We start from the raw sequence: 19,359 nt of genomic DNA on the forward strand, positions 1-19,359 counted from the left end.
AAATAAGACTTATTCACATAGCTTCTTTCCTGTACCCAGAATTATAATAGAAGTCAATTTACAGAAGTAAAACATTGAAGTTAGTAAAGCTTGATGGCTACATGAAGTACTAGCAATTAACTCCCTTAACAGAGAAAAACCACTACCTGTGGTGGTTCACTTGGAGATCCTAGAGAGGAACAGTTTTCATTCTCATCCACCTTTATCTGTTCATATGTTCGCTTCCTAGGCTTCTTATCGCCATCTGAATTGAAAGAACATTTAAGTTTTAATGAGAGAATACATTTTAATGAAGAGATAATGATAAAAGATTATATACTTACACAGAGCTTGCTTAAGTTGTTCTAACACATCATTTTCATAAACAGACCTTTCTTCCCAAATAGATAACACTCTTCCAAGGTGCTTCTTACAACTTTCATCAGTTTCACTAAAGAAAGATAAAAATATTAACAGTAAAATGCATAGTGCTATTGCAAAGACAATGGTGATTTTAAATACAATGACACTCATTCCCTGAAAAAAGCTGCCCAAATGTTTACTGAGTTCCACTATGTGACCAGCAGTTCAGAGGTGAAGTGACCAAGATAGACATATTCCCTGCTTCTCTTAAAGAGCTTAGAGACATATTATTAAACAAAAAATGATGAAAGTGTTAGTACTGGTGACTAGGGGTTATCAAGAAGGTACCCCTAACCTAATGGGGGATGAACATAAAGCTAAGGAAGATTTCTAATGGGTGATTTTTAAACTTATTTAACAAATATTTATTGATCAAGGTGCTATCTCTAACACTGGAGATACAAATGGAGCTTTATGGCAGCTGTATTTTTATAAGTGCCACAAAAGAGAACAGGGTGTTAAAAACAGGCTTAACAGAGAGACACGGTCCACTTCAAGAGAGATCAGGAAGGGTATGTGAGGAAGGGTATTTGAGGAATGATGCATTTAATCTGAGTTCTAAAGACTGGATATACAGGGAAGTGGGAAACAGACTACTTCCAACCACTTCCCACCGCCTTCATCACTACCACTGTAGAATGAGCCACTATCATCTCTCGCCTGGATTGTTTAAGATTTATTATTTATTTATTTATTTAATTTATTTTTGGCTGCGGCACGCAGGATCTTCGCTGATCTTGCCTGGATTTTGGTAACAGTCTTCTCATGGGTCTCCCAGGCTCTACTTCTTCATTCTATTCTCTACTAAAGTAAATCGTATCATACTGCTCTCAGTTCTCCAAGAACCACCAATCATACCAAGAATAAAAGCGAAATTCTTACCCTGGGCCACAAAGTGGACACATTCTGCTTCCTGGCTACCTCTCAGTCCACATTTCCTAAATACAAATCTCCTTGCTGATCCTCAAACATGCCCAGCACATGGCTATCTCACTGTTTCTGCCAAGTTTTTTCTCTACCTAGGATCCTTTCCTCCTAGAGTCAAATGGCTCGTTTCATCCCTCCCTTTAGTCTCTGTTCAAATGCTACCTCCCCAAAGCAGTCAATCTTTATCTCATAAAACTGAGCACCATCACACTCTCTAGCTCCTTCCCTGCTTTACGTTTCTTCACAGTACTTATCTTTTGACATTTTAATATATATTCACTTGTCTATTACTTTGTCATCCACTGAAATGTAAGCTCTACTAGAACAGAACTTTGTCTCTTTCACTACTGTATCCTCGCTGACTAGCACATAGTAGGTGGTCAGTAAATATTTTATTGAATTCTAGGGAGAAGCAACATATATTAAAAAGCCTAAGGCAGAAAGAACTAAAAGAGATTCAGTTAGCTTAAACTGTATAGTGTATAGAATGTGTGTGAGAGAGTGTGGTGGTGGGGGAATGGCCACGGGGAATGTGAGACAGGAGACTGAACAGGTAGCCTGGGCCATGAAGGAACACCTGAAGTCTTACTCAGGACCTGAGACTTGATGTCTAGGACAAACGAGAACCACTCAAAGGCAAGAGAGTGTTGTATCAGCTCTGCAACTCTGGCTACAGCTTCCTAAATGGATTAAACAATACTGGAGGCTACTGTAATTATACAGAAATGACATTATGGTAATTGGAATGGAAAGAAATCTAAAGAACCGAGGGAACTATATGTACTATAAGGGATAAGGGGTGTGAAGGAGAAAGGACAGTTGATATATTATAAATCACTATATCGCAGAGAGTTCAAGATAACACCTAGTTTCTCACATGGGCATCTGGATAGATGGAGTTGCCATTCATCAACAGAGAGAACCCAGAGAGGAAGCAAGTTTGACAGGGAGGAAGGACATAGTGAGTTCAGTAACAGACACAGTGAGTCTGAGATGTTTGGAGGCATACAACTAGAAATCAGTAGGCAATTGGATATACAGGACTAAAAGGAAAAACATCTGGACTGAAGCATAAGATTGCCAGCTTTTAGGGTATGGATAATAACTAAATACTTGTAATGTATGAAATCACCCAGAGGGCTAGTAAAGAATATGACACCAGAAGAAGGCCCAGGACTAAACTCTAAGAAACACCAGCACCTGAAAAGATGGTAAGAGTATCTAAATTGAAGGATAAATAATATTAATTTAAGAAAGCAATATACTGCAGTGTTTCACACTCTGTAATTTTTTTTCCACACTCTGTAATTTTTTAAAAAAATGCATCTACTGTGACTAAACCTGCAGGGCATGTGGTAAGTATATTTTCATCCTTAAATCATTCAACACAGATCATCATTCACCACTGAATTCTATAATTTAGATTGATTTAATCGCCTACCCCAATAATGTTTACCCAGTAATCTACCAAATATTTGCATATGTTTGGAAATAAGCATTTTAAAAGTACAGATTTCTACCTTCAGAATTTTTCTGTAGCAAAATTTTCAACAGGCTTATGATTATTTTAAATATTCTGTATTTCCAAAGCATTTAAAAATGTTATGACATACACCCACACACTAGAAAACCTTAAAATCATTATAAGCAATATGAGAGAAAGGGGTACTAAGTTTTTCCAGAAATACTAGTTGGAAGATTGATAGTTTTATTAGCACACAAAATTTCAATTCAACACATTCATTCATTCTTAATGAATTTCATTCCAAAATGGCAGTTGCTTTTGGTTACTTAAGGAAAAGGTGAAATTCAAGTACTCCAAATGCCCACCTTAGTAACAGCTCAAAAAATGTTTCCTTCACAGCAAGTATTTAACACATTTACAAATGCCATTACAGGTAAGTCTTTTCAAGTGAAAACTTCAAAGAAATATATACTTTGCTTTTTTATTTTAATGTCTTAAGGCAAGTTTTAGCAAAAGGACACATTAGGCATTTACAACAGGTTACCTAGTACCCAAAACAATTATCATACCTTGAAACATGCTTAAAAGCCTCCACTATAACTGGTGCAAAATCTTTTGTAAACTCTGGCCCCTTCCTTTTGCTGTTCTGAATGACATCATTAGCTAGGTAGAGAAAAGTAAGCTTCCTGTTTGGTTTGGCTGAAAAAAAAAAAAAAATTTAACCTAATTAAAATATCCTCACTTAATTTAGACAAACTTTCTCAATACCTGAATTAAGCAGTTTGAGAACTACGACAAACTTACTAACCTTTGTGTATTATGTTCAACCCTAGCTTCTCATTCTACTACCAAACTTAGCAAGTCATTATTCTTTAAAAGATAACTACTCTGGTTTCTGAAGATCACTCATGTGAGGAAAAAAGAGAACTAAAGAGGCAGAGATAGTCAATGAAATATCTGTTTCCTTACAGTTCTAAGTCACCCAAACCACTTATCCTTGATTAGTCTTTTTTTTCCCAAAACAGAATTATTTATTTACTCCAAATTATTTATTTAATCCAAAATTAAAAAGAAATCGGTGGTAAGGAAATATACTGTTACATGACACAAGATAAAAAGCCTAATTCTATATTTAAAAAAAAAATCAAACCTTAAAAATAAAAATACTACCACCTCGTGTCGTGCACACGAGCACCACAGGGCCAGGGATGTACCAGCTGTCAGGAGGGCAGGCGGGCGGGGAGGAAGCCAAGGCCACAGCTTGAGGGAGGCCCTGGCCCCTCCTAGCCTGTGTCTGGCAGAGTCGGTGTGAGATGAAGAGACTGTTAAAGGAAACACTGGCCAAAACCTCCCGCCCTGTCCAGGCAAGATAGTAGCCACCTGCATGAGTTATCTTACAACAGAAGGCCCTGGTTCAGAACGTGGAACTAACAAGTTACCACAAACCAGAAGAATTTGGGAAAGGTCAAAAGAGAGAGGAGATGCCAGTCCATATGTCCTGCCAACCTCCCAGAATCCTTCTCACTGGAATCCATCTTGGCTGAGCGATCCTTGATTGCTAGTCTTAATTGTTTCCAAACTAATAGTTTTATACACAGAAATCCTCACATCTGACTATCCTGTACTAAATTTTATTAAAACTATTAAACACTACATGAAATACAGCCACTTAAGGTGGTGATTGGTCATGTTATTAAAATGGTACCCTAAATCTTAACTGAATTTATGACCATTTTAATACCCATGTTGATTTAAAACTCAATATTATTGTCAAACAAAATACAAAATGTAAAATAGGTTGAAAGAGATATCACTTCAATCAATTACATATTTTTTGTTTATGAAATAAATATTTGCCAAGCTAATAGAGTAAATGTTAGGGAAACCAAATGGACAAAGTTTAGATTTTTTCCCCCCTTTGGATTACATGGCCTTAAATAACTGATTCATCTTGATAAAAATATGCCCCTACTCACTATATTCTGTGGGTATAGTCATACTCCTAAAAGAGCAGATAAGATTTCACTAATTGCTGACCAGAATCCATTTTTTACTGGTTACAATAAGTGGCATAGTAGTATTGAATATGACTTAAGATTCATATATAAAAGGAAAACCTATTAGTTGAACACAGTCTTTTATATTGACTATTTTCATAATACAATTTTACTAGAATTAAAATTGAATCATTCGAAGTTGTACAATTATATTCAGAAACAATATACTTTGTGGCATCCACATTACGATGGTGTAGGGGACTTATGATCAGGACTGATAATCCAGTGCACTATTCATGTGGGCCAGTTTATTGGATTTAAGACAAATATTTGGGCCAGGTGCATTTGGTCCTCAAGATTTGAGTATTCAATTTAAAATTTAACCCACTTTTTTTTTTTTTTTTTTTTCTTTTTGCGGTATGCGGGCCTCTCACTGTTGTGGCCTCCCCCGTTGCGGAGCACAGGCTCCGGATGCGCAGGCCCAGCGGCCATGGCTCACGGGCCCAGCCGCTCCGCGGCATATGGGATCCTCCCAGACCGGGGCACGAACCCGTATCCCCTGCATCGGCAGGCGGACTCTCAACCACTTGCGCCACCAGGGAGGCCCTTAACCCACTTCTGAGTTCACATTTTTCTTTTAGGGGAAACTAGCATCCCAACCTTCTCATAAGAAACTGTAAAATACTGAGTCACAACTGATCAGACCTTACAAACCTGTGCCGCCCACTGCATAACCTGGTTTGCCTGTCTAAAGTTGCAGCCCACCAATTTTCGTGCTCTTGAAAGTTGCTGGCATAGAATAAAGATAAGGGAGAGATGGCAATAACAGAGATCAATTTCTGATTCTTCTGGCTTGTCTGGTTAGTCAAGCCATAGAGTATAACTGGTTAAGATACTAGGACCCTTTCCCATGAAAATGATAATAATGGTAACTTTCCCAGTATTCAACCCTATCTTTTTTTTTTTTTTTTGTACCTACCCCTGCCTCTGCCCACAAAAAACCTCACACAAAGAAAAGGGCTTATTTAATCCAAGTATTAGAAGTATTATTTAATCCAAGTATTTGCCTTCTTAGCATCAAAATGAGTTTAAATACTCAAATCTGTTCTAAGCACTCTCTCTCTCTCTCTCTCTCTCTCTCTCTATATATATATATATAAAAGACCTAATTTAATCCATATAATGTAAGGTACCATTATTATCTGCATTTGGCAGTTGAATAAAACTAGACATCAAAATGGTTATCTGCCCACAGTGAAACAGACAGGAAGGGATCAGTCATGATTTGAATCCTAAAAGTCCAACTCCAAAGCATTCCCTCTTTACAACTGGACTATGCCTACTGTCATAAATGAAAGAGGATACTACCTTTAGAGAAGATTTAGTAGCAACTCAACCAAAATATTTTAGAATGTTAGCAGTATTATTCACAACAGCCAAAAACTGGAAGCAATCCAAGTGTCTGTCAAAAGATGAATGGATAAGCAAAAGGTGGTATATACATACAAATAGAATACTACTCAGCCTTAAAAAGAAAGGACGTTCTGACACATGCTACAATATGAATGAACCCAGAGGACATCAAGTTAAACGAAACAAGCCAGTCACAGAAAGACATATACTGTATGATTCCATTTATATCAGGTGCCTAGAATAGTCAAATTCAAAGAAAAAGTAGAATGGTGATTGCCAGGGGCTAGGGTGAGGGAGATATGGAGAGTTACTGTTTAATGGGTATAGAGTTCCAGTTTTATAAGAGGAAAAGAGTTCTGGAGATGGATGCTAATGATAGTTGCATAACAGGATAAATGTACTTAATACCATTAAACTTCACACTTAAAAATGATTAAAGCAGTCAATTTTTTGTTATGTTTATTTTACCACAAATATTTAAAAGTATACATTTTACACTGTTTTTAAAAATTTGTGAGCTACTAATCTCTTGAAAATAATTCAGAATCATTTCTGCAATGTACACTAAAGTAAAAATTTTCAAGATTTCAACATACATTTCCCAGTATATTCCAAAGAATGAACTCTGTACCAGGAGCACGGCTTTAGTATGGAATCCAAATACCAAAGCATCATTTTCATTTCTTTCCTTGTGGAACCCAGGCTAAAATATGAGAAAAACTAGAAACTGCCATAAATTATACCCCTCTCCAAATTTTCAGGGAAAAGAGTTTACTTCCATTTAAAACTTTATGTAGAATAATAAACTAATGCAACAAATCACAACAAGCAATTCCAGAAGAAAATCACAAAAATGATTTTCAAATAAATTTTTATAAATTATATATAACAGAGCCATAAATTGTTACTAAGACATGCGAAGTTAACAGAAAGGGCAAACAAGCCATTTCATAATTTCCTAAAGAAATAACTCTATTGGCAACAGAATATAAGGCTAAATAATGGGTCTGATGTAATCAACTTCTACGTTTTTACAGTTCACAGTTTCCTTATAAAGACACCTATTTTCTCAATCTTCCATTCAATTTAACTAGCGTTTATTTAATGTTTTGCTATGTGCCAGGGACCATGCTGGGCACAGACCAAAAATAACCTTTCCTGTTCAATCAGGAGTTTGCAAGCACCATACAAACTGGCACATGATAGGTGACATGACTAAGTATGTTAGTTCTCTTTTTTTAATTCTTTCTCTTCACTAATATATGACACCACCTGAGAAAGCAACCATAAATTCAATACTATACCCCCATTAGTCTGTGTGTATACCGCTATGTTTGTACCAATATAAGCCAAGTAAGGACTAGTCAACGTATTGTGAGAAACCATTTTCTTATATCTCACCTCACTGAACTAAATCTTAAGCTCCTGTAGGTACTAAGTATAGCCCTTTTCCAGGGGCCTTGTATATGAATAGGTACATCAGAACAAATAATAATAATAAAATCCGGCTGGCTAATATAAGAGAACATAGTATTACCTAAAAAGTTGAGCATACTCCCCAAAAAGGGCAATACAAGTTTAGTTCATCACACAAGTAAGAAATGGATACGCAATAATTCACAAACAATTCAAATAAGGATCAATTACAAAGCTTCAGAAAGAAGAATCCAGACTAGTAAACAATAGGAAACAAACTTATTCAAAGGATTACAGAAATGCCATCTAGTCTCACTAATTCATACTGAGGTCATAATCTAGTTTTACTTCTTCATAATCAGAAAGTGATAGGATCATTACTTATTTTCTTACCCTGTTCAGACCATATGCCTACTTGTTTTGATATGATACAGAATATCATAATCTAATTTAATCAGTGTTTTTATGTAGATTGAAATTTACAACCACAGTAGATGATAATGCTCATAAATATAACAAATAGCTAAAAAAATTTTGTTTTATCTGTAAATACAGGAACCTTTCCAAGGGAAGCATTCTATGTAGGGAAGCAGCAAAAAAATTTAATAAACAAATATATATATATATATATATACACACATGCACGTATACACACACACCAATGAGCATTACTGCAGTTCTTGTAGGACATCAGAAGAAAAGCCATTATCTTGAAACAAAAATCTATTAAGGATTTATTAACAACTGTTGGACAGCCTTATTTATTTATTTCGCTGATAAACTGAATCACAGACTAGAAAACATGTTCATATGGATGGATAGGTGGCTGTAAGGCAGAAACTGCTTTAACTTAGTAATATTCTTTGCCACAGAAAATGCATAATCAACAGATGGTTCTTGAATGGATCCTATCGATCCCAGACAGGACAAACAGTTCAGTCAGACACAGATGGCTGCTTCTTAATGGCTGAGGTGGGTGAAAAATGGATAGAGCTGGCATACTCCTGTATCACTGCCAGGATGCCTCACACTTTTGGTAGCCCATTCCTTGCTTAAAATCCTTCAAAGATTTTCTACTGTTCTCCAGATAACATTTTAAATCCTTAACATGAACCAAAGGCCCAAAAAGGTCTGTCTCCACCTCTACACTACTCTCTCTTCATGCCCAACACTATTACTCCTCCAATTTCCCCAACTCCTACCCATGCTTTAGACCGCAGTTAAATGGTTTTTCCTCTAATTTTTTCCTGACCACCCACTACACATAAGTTAGGCAGCCCTGATATGCTCTCATACCACCTCATATTTTTCCTATGGAGCATTTACTCCAACTATAATTGTTTTTATTTAATCTGGTGCTTCCCAACTAAATTCCATCTAAAGCAACAATTGTCAGTCTCATCTACCAATCTATGGAATCAAGGCCAGCAGCCGATTCATAATTTGCTCAACATTTACTAAATCAATAAATTTTGGCCTAAACCTATGTCTTTAATTATCTGTTCTACTAACTTAGCTTCTGGTCTTAACCTCACCCAGCAGCTGAAAGGAGAACACATGTAAAATTACACTACTTTCAGAAACCTCAACTTCAAATTCTGATTACGGAAGACAAACTTTCTTACAGATCTAGCACTCTTTTTTATTTTCAGTGTATTGAGTTCAAATATTTTCCTTTCCCCTCCTCCATTCTAGAGTTCTCACAAATCATAACCCCATTGAAAAATACGCAAGTAGTGTGAAGGGGAAGGTCAGAAAGTACAAATGTTAAGCAATTAAAACCAACTATTATTTTCTACCTGTTATATTGATCAAGATGAACGTCTGACACTAACTAAAGTTGGCAAGAATATGGGTAAGATTATCACCTTTAGATACCTTCAGACATTGTAATTAAAATATAAATTAGTGCAACTTCTTAGAAAAATAATTTGGCAATATCTATGAAAAATGTAAATGCACAAATCCCTTGACCCTGCAAATTTCACTTCTAGAAATCTATCCTATGGGTATCTTCTCATAAATGCACAAAGAAATCACTAAGGATATTAATGATAAAACACAAAAGAGAGAACTAATTAAATCATGGTACATTCATACAATCCAATCCTCTATAGCTGTTAAAAAATGAGATAGATTTATATACAAATATAGAAAGATATCTAATAGTATTGAATTACACACATCCAAACAAACACACACATAGTAGATAGCTTTACTCTGGGGGAAGATCAAGAAAGAATTTGAGGGGGATCAAGAGTTACCAACAAAGAAGTCATAACATGGAAACATATGAGCTATATATTAAATGATTAACTTGAGCCTCCATGCTGAAAAGAGCTTCTGAGTAGTACTGACTTGGTGCTCCACCAACTGACTTTGTCCTGCAAGGGCATTTACCCATGATCTCTCCTGTCTCAATGTCTGGTTTAAAAAAAAACTCCACCTAGGCCCAGACAAATGGACACCTTTCCCATTCTAAAAGGCCCAAGGCAATTCTGCTTCCTCAAATTTTAAAAACCTTCATTTTGGTATACACAACAAATGAATTCTTAAAATCTTTTTTTTTTTTTTTTTTGCAGTATGCGGGCCTCTCACTGTTGTGGCCTCTCCCGTTGTGGAGCACAGGCTCCGGACGCACAGGCTCAGCTGCCGTGGCTCTCGGGCCCAGCCGCTCCGTGGCATGTGGGATCTTCCCAGACCGGGGCACGAACCCGTGTCCCCTGCATCGGCAGGCGGACTCTCAACCACTGTGCCACCAGGGAAGCCCGAATTCTTAAAATCTTGAAAAGCACAAACTTCATCCTGGACCATTACACCACTATGAGAGACACTGTGAACTGGAACAGAGTTCTAAAGAATACACATCACAATGTATATTCATATTATGCTTATAGAGTGGAACTGAAACTAAAACTTTTTGGCCTATTAAGAATATCTTTAAAATAATACTGACTAGTTTCTTATGACCTAGGCACTGTTCTAAAAGTTTATTACGTATCTCATTTAGTCTTCAGAACAACCCTACAGGGCTTCCCTGGTGGCGCAGTGGTTGAGAGTCTGCCTGCCGATGCAGGGGACGGGGGTTCGTGCCCCGGTCTGGGAGGATCCCACGTGCCACGGAGCGGCTGGGCCCGTGAGCCATGGCCGCTGAGCCTGCGCGTCCGGAGCCTGTGCTCCGCAACGGGAGAGGCCACAACAGGGAGAGGCCCGCGTACCGCAAAAAAAACAAAAACAAAAACAAAAAAAACAACCCTACAGAATAAGTTATTATCCCCATTTACCAATGAAAGAAGTATTAAAGTAATTAAATGCACTCAAAGAAATGCACTGAAATCAATCAACACATACTACAGTCTCTAAATAACATTTTATTAATAAAAGCAGGAACTACATAAGATGAGCCTGTAACGTCTCGTCATGATAGAAAGTAAGAAAGTTATTTTAAAAACAACCAAGGTTGTATCCAAAGGACACAAGCAATGCCCCAAGATGCTGCCACTGGCAAAAGAGTATCAAAAAGAACGACTACAATGGTCTGAAACACAAACAGCTAAAAATCCATAAGTTCATAAAAAATACTTTAAAAAAAAAAGGTTGCTGAAGAACTAATTCAGCTGACAAGGGGGAAAAAATAAGCCATTTATCCTCCTTTTCCTGGATGAACTGTATTTCAGAGTCAACAATGGCTGATGAAGAAAGTTCTTATGCAACAAATGCTCAAACTGCAGCATGCCTCAGAACCACTTAGAGGGCTTGTTAATACGCAGATAACTGGTTCCTACCAATAGTTTCTGATGTAGGTCTGGGACAGGACCCAAGATTTTGCATTTCCAACAAATTCCCAGGTGATACTGATGCTGCAGAGGCCTACACTTTTTGAGAACCACTGTTAGAAAAGAATTCTGCATAATAAACACAGAAAGAATAAAAGAACTAGAAATTCATAATTTTGCAACTCCTGGTAAATTAAAATAAGGAGTCTAACCAACCACCATCAGAAGCTGCTAAAATCACTGGGTGAAAGGTGCTGAGGAACTTCATAATGGATTCATAATGATAACAACTGAATCCACTGATCAATCTCATCCCTAAATATAGAACAACTTGACATTAGGTATCTCTTAATGTGATGCAGCAGGAAGTGCATAACACAGGCAATGCAGTATTCTTTGGAAATGACACCATAAGGATGGAATTACCCAAATGCCTAAGGAGGGAAATTCTATAGTCCATGTGACACAGTCTCCTCAACAAGTAAACTACATGAAAAAAATGTGGGGGGAGAGGGGACACAAATTAAAGAGAACTGTTAAACAAATGTCATGAGTGGACCTTTTTGGATTCTACTTTGAACATTAACTATAAAGAGACATTTTTCAAGGAATCTAGAATACTGAACATGGACTAGGTTAAAAAAAAAAATCAAAAATCAAAGTTAAAGGCTTTCCTCGTGGCGCAGTGGTTGACAGTCCGCCTGAGATCGATGCAGGGGACACGGTTTCGTGCCCCGGTCGGGGAATATCCCACAGGCTGCGGAGCAGCTTGCCCCGTGAGCCATGGCCGCTGAGTCTGCACGTCTGGAGCCTGTGCTCTGCAACGGGAGAGGCCACAACAGTGAGAGGCCTGCATACCGCAATTAAAAAAAAAAAAAAATTTTTAATATAAGGCTTAATTTACCTATTATAAATATATACTGACATATCTGTTTTAAATGGTTTGAAGTCTGGGTTTTGCTTTAAAAAAACAAAACAAAACAGGAAAAACAGTAGGTATCAGGGTAGGAAAGATTTAGGTAGATGAAACCAGAAAGGTGTAACGTTAATAACAATGCAGCTGGGTGATGGGTTCATGGAAGTTCAAAATCTTATTGTCTTTACTTATTTTTGTATATAATTTTAAGTCTATCATGAACAGTTAATTTAAAAATTAAATAAAAATTGAGCATAAAAAGTGAAATCTCCTTTCATCTCCACACCCTCACCATGAATGAGTTATTTAGTATGTGTATCCTTTTCAGACCATTTAATGTGCCTTTGCAAATACTATATACTTATTCACAGATACACACATACACAGAATTTTTTCTTCAGTAAGATCATGTTACACATAATGTTTTATACACAGTTTTCTTCACACTTCATATATCCAAAGTATTTTTGTGTTCATAAACAGACCTGTTACAAACTCTCTTTAAGAGCCTCATTCTTTTTAATAAGTACTTAGTCACATGATATATATATATATATATATATATATATATATATATATATATATATATATAAATTGTTTCAAATCTTTAATACCTTTTATGTTTGTAAACCTGAGCAAGTATTTCTATGGGATTCTGACAGGCAGAGGTGATAGGTTAAAAGGTATGCAGTTTAAATTTTGTCAGATATTGTCAAGTTGCCCATCAAAAAGGCCAACTGTTTGAACTCCTACCACATGAAAATGCTCATTTCCCAACATCAACATAATACTATTAATATTTAAGATCTTTGCCAACCTCTCGGGAGTAAAATGATCCTGTTTTTATTTGCAATTCCCTATATATTACTAAAGCTGATTTCTCAGTTATTTATATTCCTTCTTTTGTAAATTGAAGGAATTCAATTCAAGTTCCCCACTCACATCATTTTCCCCATTTTATCAACTCACAGGAGCATTTTATATGTTATGCATATTAGTTTTTTCCTGTTTTAGGTAGTGCAAATATTTTCTCCCAATCTGTTGCTTAAATTAAAATTTGATATTTTCTGCATTCAGGGATTTTATAACTTTATGTAGCCAAATCTATTTCCTATATGACTCATGGCCTATATTGTATTTAGAAAGTCCTTTCATGATCCAAAATTAGAAATGATTATAAATATGTATTTTTCTTACATGACTCCATAGTTGATTCTTTTCAATGTTATGTCTTTAATTCAACTGGATTAATTCCATATGATATTAGTTAGGAATCTAAGAATCATTTATTAATATTCCATCTCTCATCACATGAGTTTCAAGTGTCTAATTTACCAAATGCCCACATAAAATAGGTCTTCTCACAAATCTCTACTCTGTTCCTTTCATATATATATTTCTCTTCCTCTACCAACATCATACTCTTCTAATTTCAATGTCTTTACAGTCTGCGTGGATACCTAAAAGGGCACACAACTTCCATTATTGTTTTCCCTTCAAAACTGTCAAAATTCACAAGACAAAGATTGCCTTGGCTCTTCCTCCACATTCACTTTTCCCAATGATCTATAGAATTAGTTTTAAATTTCTTACAGACTGACCTGAATTTACAGATTAATCTGGGAATATCTGACCTCTCTGCAATCAATTTTTACTTAGCAGTTTTACATACTACTGTACTTTAAAACACAACAAATGTATGTTTTAAACCGATAAAAAGTAAAATTTAGTGTTTAGCGTACACTTACATTAAAATAAGCTTGTTAAAATACTAACACAACAGGTAAACCTGAAAATATCCTATAATATCAAAGACAAGAAAATAGTGGTAGAAAACACTAGTCTCAGAGTTCCAAATGATGTGTACCAATTCCAATATAAAGCCCAATTTGTAGAGGACTTCTGCTTCTGAGAAGATAGAGCTGACATACTTTTCCCTATTCCTCCTGCAAAGCACAACTACAAATCCTAGACATTATAAATAAACCAAACATAGGAAAAGAAAAGGCAGCAGACTGGCTAGGGACCTTGGGAGTTCAACACGAGGTGAGTTCCCAGAGTTTTCATTTTGCCTCATATATCTCAGATTCAAAGTTGAAGAGGCCAGCAACCCAGAAATCCTAACAGGTGCAGATATAAAAAGTTCCAACAAAAGCCTTCTCACTCTTGTCAAAGGAGCAGGAAAAGGGCAGCCTAGCAAGACAGAAAACTTTTAGAAAATACCCTATCTACTCCAACCAAACACACCACAGAAAGGAAAAGAGAAAAAAGAAAAATCTGTGACCCCACTCACATCCATGCCAGCAAAGGCTGTAATGTGGAACCCCAACACCTCTCCAGAGTAGTGTCAGAGAAGGCAAAGGAGGGAGCCTGGACTTCCACCCCACTCAGCAGTAAGGAGGCACTCCTCACTGGGATGGTGTCACAGAACGCCTAGTGGAAAGTCAGCACCTCCACCGTGGCCCAGCAACTCTGTGGTATCAATGGAAGTCTCGTGGGGAGCCAGAACTCCCACTCACACCCAACAGTAACAAAGAACACCTCCTTCCCCTGATGGGGTAGTGTCAGAGAAACCCAGCTTAAACAGGATTAAGTAAGGTCCAGAGTCTCATAACATAATACAAAAAAATCTATGGATAAAGCAAAATTTCCATCATACCAAGTACCAGGAGGCTCTCAAACTGAACCAAAAAAGTCAGTCAATAGATGCCAACACTAAGATGACAGAGATTTGAGAATTATTGACAAAGATTTTAAGGTAGCCATCATAAAAATGCTTCAACTAGCATATGCAAATATGTTGAAAATACAAAATTTGTGGGGTAAAGCTGAAGCAGTGCTGAGAGAAACTTGCAGCACTAAATGAACACACTAGAAAAGATGAACAAGTCTAAAATCAATAATCTAAGCTCCCACCTCAAAAACCTAGAATAAGAACAAAATAAACACAAGGAAGCATGAGGAAATAATAAAAGTAAAAAAAAAAAAGAAATTGACACATAAAAATTTTAAAAAAGCTGCTTCCCCCACCCCAGTTTTTTGAGATATAATTGACATACAGCACTGTATCAGTTTAAGGTGTACAGCATAACAGTTTGGTTTACATACACTGTGAACTGATTACCACAGTAAGTTAACTATCATCCCATATAGACTCAAAAACAAAAAGATAAAAAAATTTTCTTCTTGTGATGAGACCTCTTAGGCTTTATTTTCTTAACACTGTCATATATATCATACAACAGTGTTAATTATAGTCATCCTGTTGTACATTACATCCCTACTACTTATTTATCTCAGAACTGTTAGTTTGTACCTTTTGACTACCTTCTTCCAATTCCACCTCCTACACCTCAACCTCTGGCAACCACAAATCTGATTTCTTTTTCTGAGTTTGGGTTTGTGGCTTTTTTTTTTTTTTTTTTTTTTTAAGATTCAACATATAAGTGAGATTGTACAGTATTTCCTTCTCTGATTTATTTCACATAGCATTACATCCTCAAGGTCCATCCACATTGTTAAAAATGGCAGCATTTCCTCACTTCTTTAAGGCTGAATGATATTCTGCTGTGTGTGTGTGTGTGTGTGTGTGTGTATATACCTCACAACTTCTTTATCCATTCATCTCTCGATAGACACTCAGGTTGTTTCCATGTCTTGGCTATTATATCAGTTGTATTTCAATATATTAGGAATAAATATGAGGAAAACAAAATTAAAAATATAATATCCCTTTAAATTGCTCAAAATAATTGAAATACTTAAGTGTAAATAAAACAAAACACGTACAGGACTTGTATGCTGAAAGCTACATAATACTGATAAAAAAAGTCAAAGAAGATCTAAATAAATGGAGAAATATACCATGTTCATGGATTAGAAGATGTTACATAATAAAGAGGTCAATTTTCCCTAAACTGATATGCAGGATTAATGCAACTCTTATCAAAATCCCAGCAAAATAATTTTTATTGATATAGACCAGATTATTCTAAAGTCTATAGACACAGGCAAAAGAATCAGAGTGGCTAAAACAATTCTGCAAAGGAATACAGTGGAAGGAATCAATCTACCCAATTTCAAGACTTATCATATAGCTATCAAGATTACCTGTGGCATTGGTGGAGGGAGACACACATGGATCAAGGGAATAGGACAGAGAACCCAGAAACAGACTCACACAAATACGCTCAAGTCAATTTTGACAAAGGAGCAAAGTAATTCAATAAAGGAAAGACAGCCTGCCTTTTCAACAAATGGTGCTGGAGCATTTGAACCTTGACCTAAATTTCACACCTTATATAAAAATTAACTCAAAATGGATCATGGACTTAAATGCAAAACTATAAGTATTTTAGAACAAAACACAGGGAAAAAAATCTTTGGAATCCAGGGCTAAGCAGAGTTCTTAAACTTGACACTAAAAGCATAATGCATAAAAGAAAAATTCAATAAACTAGGGTTAAGTAGGGGTGTGCCGGGATTGAGGTGGATGTGGCTATTAAAAGGCAACGTGAGGGTTCCTCGTGGTGATGGAAATGTTCCATATTTTGACTATATCAATGTCAATATCACAGTTATGATGTTTTGCAATATCTATAATTATAGAGATTTTATTTTAAACTAGTTTTCCATGATGCCATAATTGGGGGAAGCTGGAAATGGGTAAACAGGACCTCTCTGTATTATTTCTTACAACTGAATGTGAATCTGTATTTATAGAAAAATAAACAGTATTTTCAAAAATCTCATGTTAAGTCCTCTAGTTTTGAAGCTAAAAAATCACTACAAAAGCACTCCCAGAAGAGGGTGGTTGAAACAAAATCCAGTGTTCACTCTACATATTTATTTATAAACATTAATATCAATTTCAGTGACTTAACTCCAAAAGAATATGAAAGCTAAAGCTTTAAAAACGAAAACAATTACTACATTAACCTAAGCAAGATAGAGATGAACTAAAAGAAAATTAATGCAAAGCACCCATGGTCTCTGTTAATCTGAGAACAGCTCTCAAACTTTCTGGTTTCAGGACCCCTTCATACTCTTACAAATTCTTGAGAACCCCAAAAAACTTCTGTTTATCCACCAATACTTACCTTATTAAAAATTAAAACAGAGGCATTCTTAAGACATGCGCTAGTTCATTTAAAAGCAATTTTTAAAATTATATGTTAACATAAATAACATTTGTTTAAAAAATATATTTCCACCAAAAGAATTTTAAGTGAGAGGAGTCATACTGTTTTACGTTTTTGCAAATCTCCAGTTCAGCAGAATACAGCTGGATTCTCATATCTGCTTCCCTATTAAACATACCACAATATATTGTTTTAGTAAAAGTAATGTAAAAAAAAAAGCAGACCACACCCAAATATAAACTTGGTAAGAGAAAAGTGTTTTAACAGTCTTTACAGATAATTGTGGATATTCTTTGAAACTACACCAAAATCCAACAAGTTGTAGTTTTTAAAAAGATTCTAAATTGTAATATGGAATCTGAAAACATATCAATGAACTGCTAAAACCCTCTTACATTAAAATACTTTAAGCTACCATGCTCTTTGAATGGATCTTTGACTCCTGTATAATTTTGTAACATCATGCATAAGTCTTTTGAAAAATACTGGTTTGCTGAGTTACACAAACATTCCAACTGCTGAAACATTTTATTAGACAATATAAAAAAATCACATTTGTAAGTATCACTATTGATTTCACTGGAAAAGTGTTTAAAAGCATTGGGAAGTTGTCAGGCTCATGAAGGCACATTTGAGTTTTTCAAAATTCCAATTTTTGCTGGAAAACTTGAATTTTATAATGGGCAACAAATACTGTCAGTTGTCTTCCTTGATGAAACAGGTTCATTATATTCATTTTTTGAGAAAACATCTGCCAAATATCCGTGTCTGAATAATCACAGTTTCTCTTGTCATTTTTTCAAATAAAATGGTGCTCTGTGAAAAAAGCATCTGGTTTAGCTCACAACTCAATCACACAAGCGTATTTCCTCCAGAATGTTCAGCATACGGTACTTTATGTAGACTTCTCATTTTGTCACACAGATTATTAAAAAGATATGTAATCACCTCTAATGCGATACTCAATAGTCAAAGACTGACAGCTTTTCCCCTAAGATCAGGAAAACGAGAAGGATGTTCACTTTTACCACTTTAATTCAACACAGTATTGGCACTTCCAGCCATAGAAATTAGGTAAGAAAAAGAAATAAGACATCCAAATTAGAAAGGAAGAGGTAAACTTATCTCTGTTCACAGATGTTACTTGTATAAAACCCTAATGAGTCCAAAAAAACTGTTAGAGCTAATAAATGAATTCAGCAAAGTTGCAGAATACAAAACATTCAAAAATGAATTGCATTTCTATAGATTAACAATGAATGATCCAAAAAAGAAACTAAGAATTCTACTTACCATTATATCAAAAAGAATAAAATATTTAGGAATAAGTTTAACCAAAGAGGTGTAAGATTTGTACACTGAAAACTATAATAAGAAATAAAAGAAGATACAAATAAATTGAAATTCATCCCATTTTCACGGATTGGAAGACTTAATATTGCTAAGATAACACTGCTCAAAGCAACCTACAAATTAAATGCAATCCCTATCAAACTCCCAATGGCATTTTGGTAGAAATCGAAAAACCCATCTTAAAATTCATATAGATTCCCAAATGATCCCAAATAGCCAAAACAATATTTAAAAAGAAAATTAAAATTGAAAGACTCATACTTACTGATCTCAATACTTACTAGAAAACTATCGTAATCAGTATAGTGTAGTGTAGGCATAAGGACAGACATATAGACCAATAAAATAGAAGAGCGAGCCTAGCAAAAAACTCTTGCATATATAGTCATCACTAGTCATTATGGAACCGCAAATTAAAACCACAGATACCACTCCATTACGATTAGAATGTCTTTTTTCAAAACAAAAAAGAAAAAAACAGAAAATAACAGGCACTGATGAAAACGTGCAGAAATTGGAATCCTGGTGCACTGCAAGTAGGATGTACAATGGC

The 19,359-nt window shown here is 35.6% G+C and overlaps 1 protein-coding gene across 3 annotated transcripts in view; it reads right to left on the reverse strand.

The window, feature by feature from the left end:
• The window catches only part of RPRD1A (regulation of nuclear pre-mRNA domain containing 1A), a 73,794-nt gene that overhangs the window by 37,516 nt on the left and 16,919 nt on the right, over positions 1-19,359 (reverse strand). For all 3 annotated transcript variants that reach the window (XM_082640058.1, XM_082640060.1, XM_082640059.1), the window contains 3 exons: positions 3,364-3,493; positions 324-430; positions 147-244 (listed from right to left, as the gene is read on the reverse strand). In XM_082640058.1, coding sequence (XP_082496184.1) covers positions 147-244; positions 324-430; positions 3,364-3,493 — 335 coding nt within the window. The remainder of the gene's footprint in view (positions 1-146; positions 245-323; positions 431-3,363; positions 3,494-19,359) is intronic.

The sequence above is a fragment of the Mesoplodon mirus genome, assembly GCF_964341445.2.
Source record: "Mesoplodon mirus genome assembly, chromosome: 13".
In the NCBI taxonomy this organism is placed as follows: Eukaryota; Metazoa; Chordata; class Mammalia; order Artiodactyla; family Ziphiidae; genus Mesoplodon; species Mesoplodon mirus.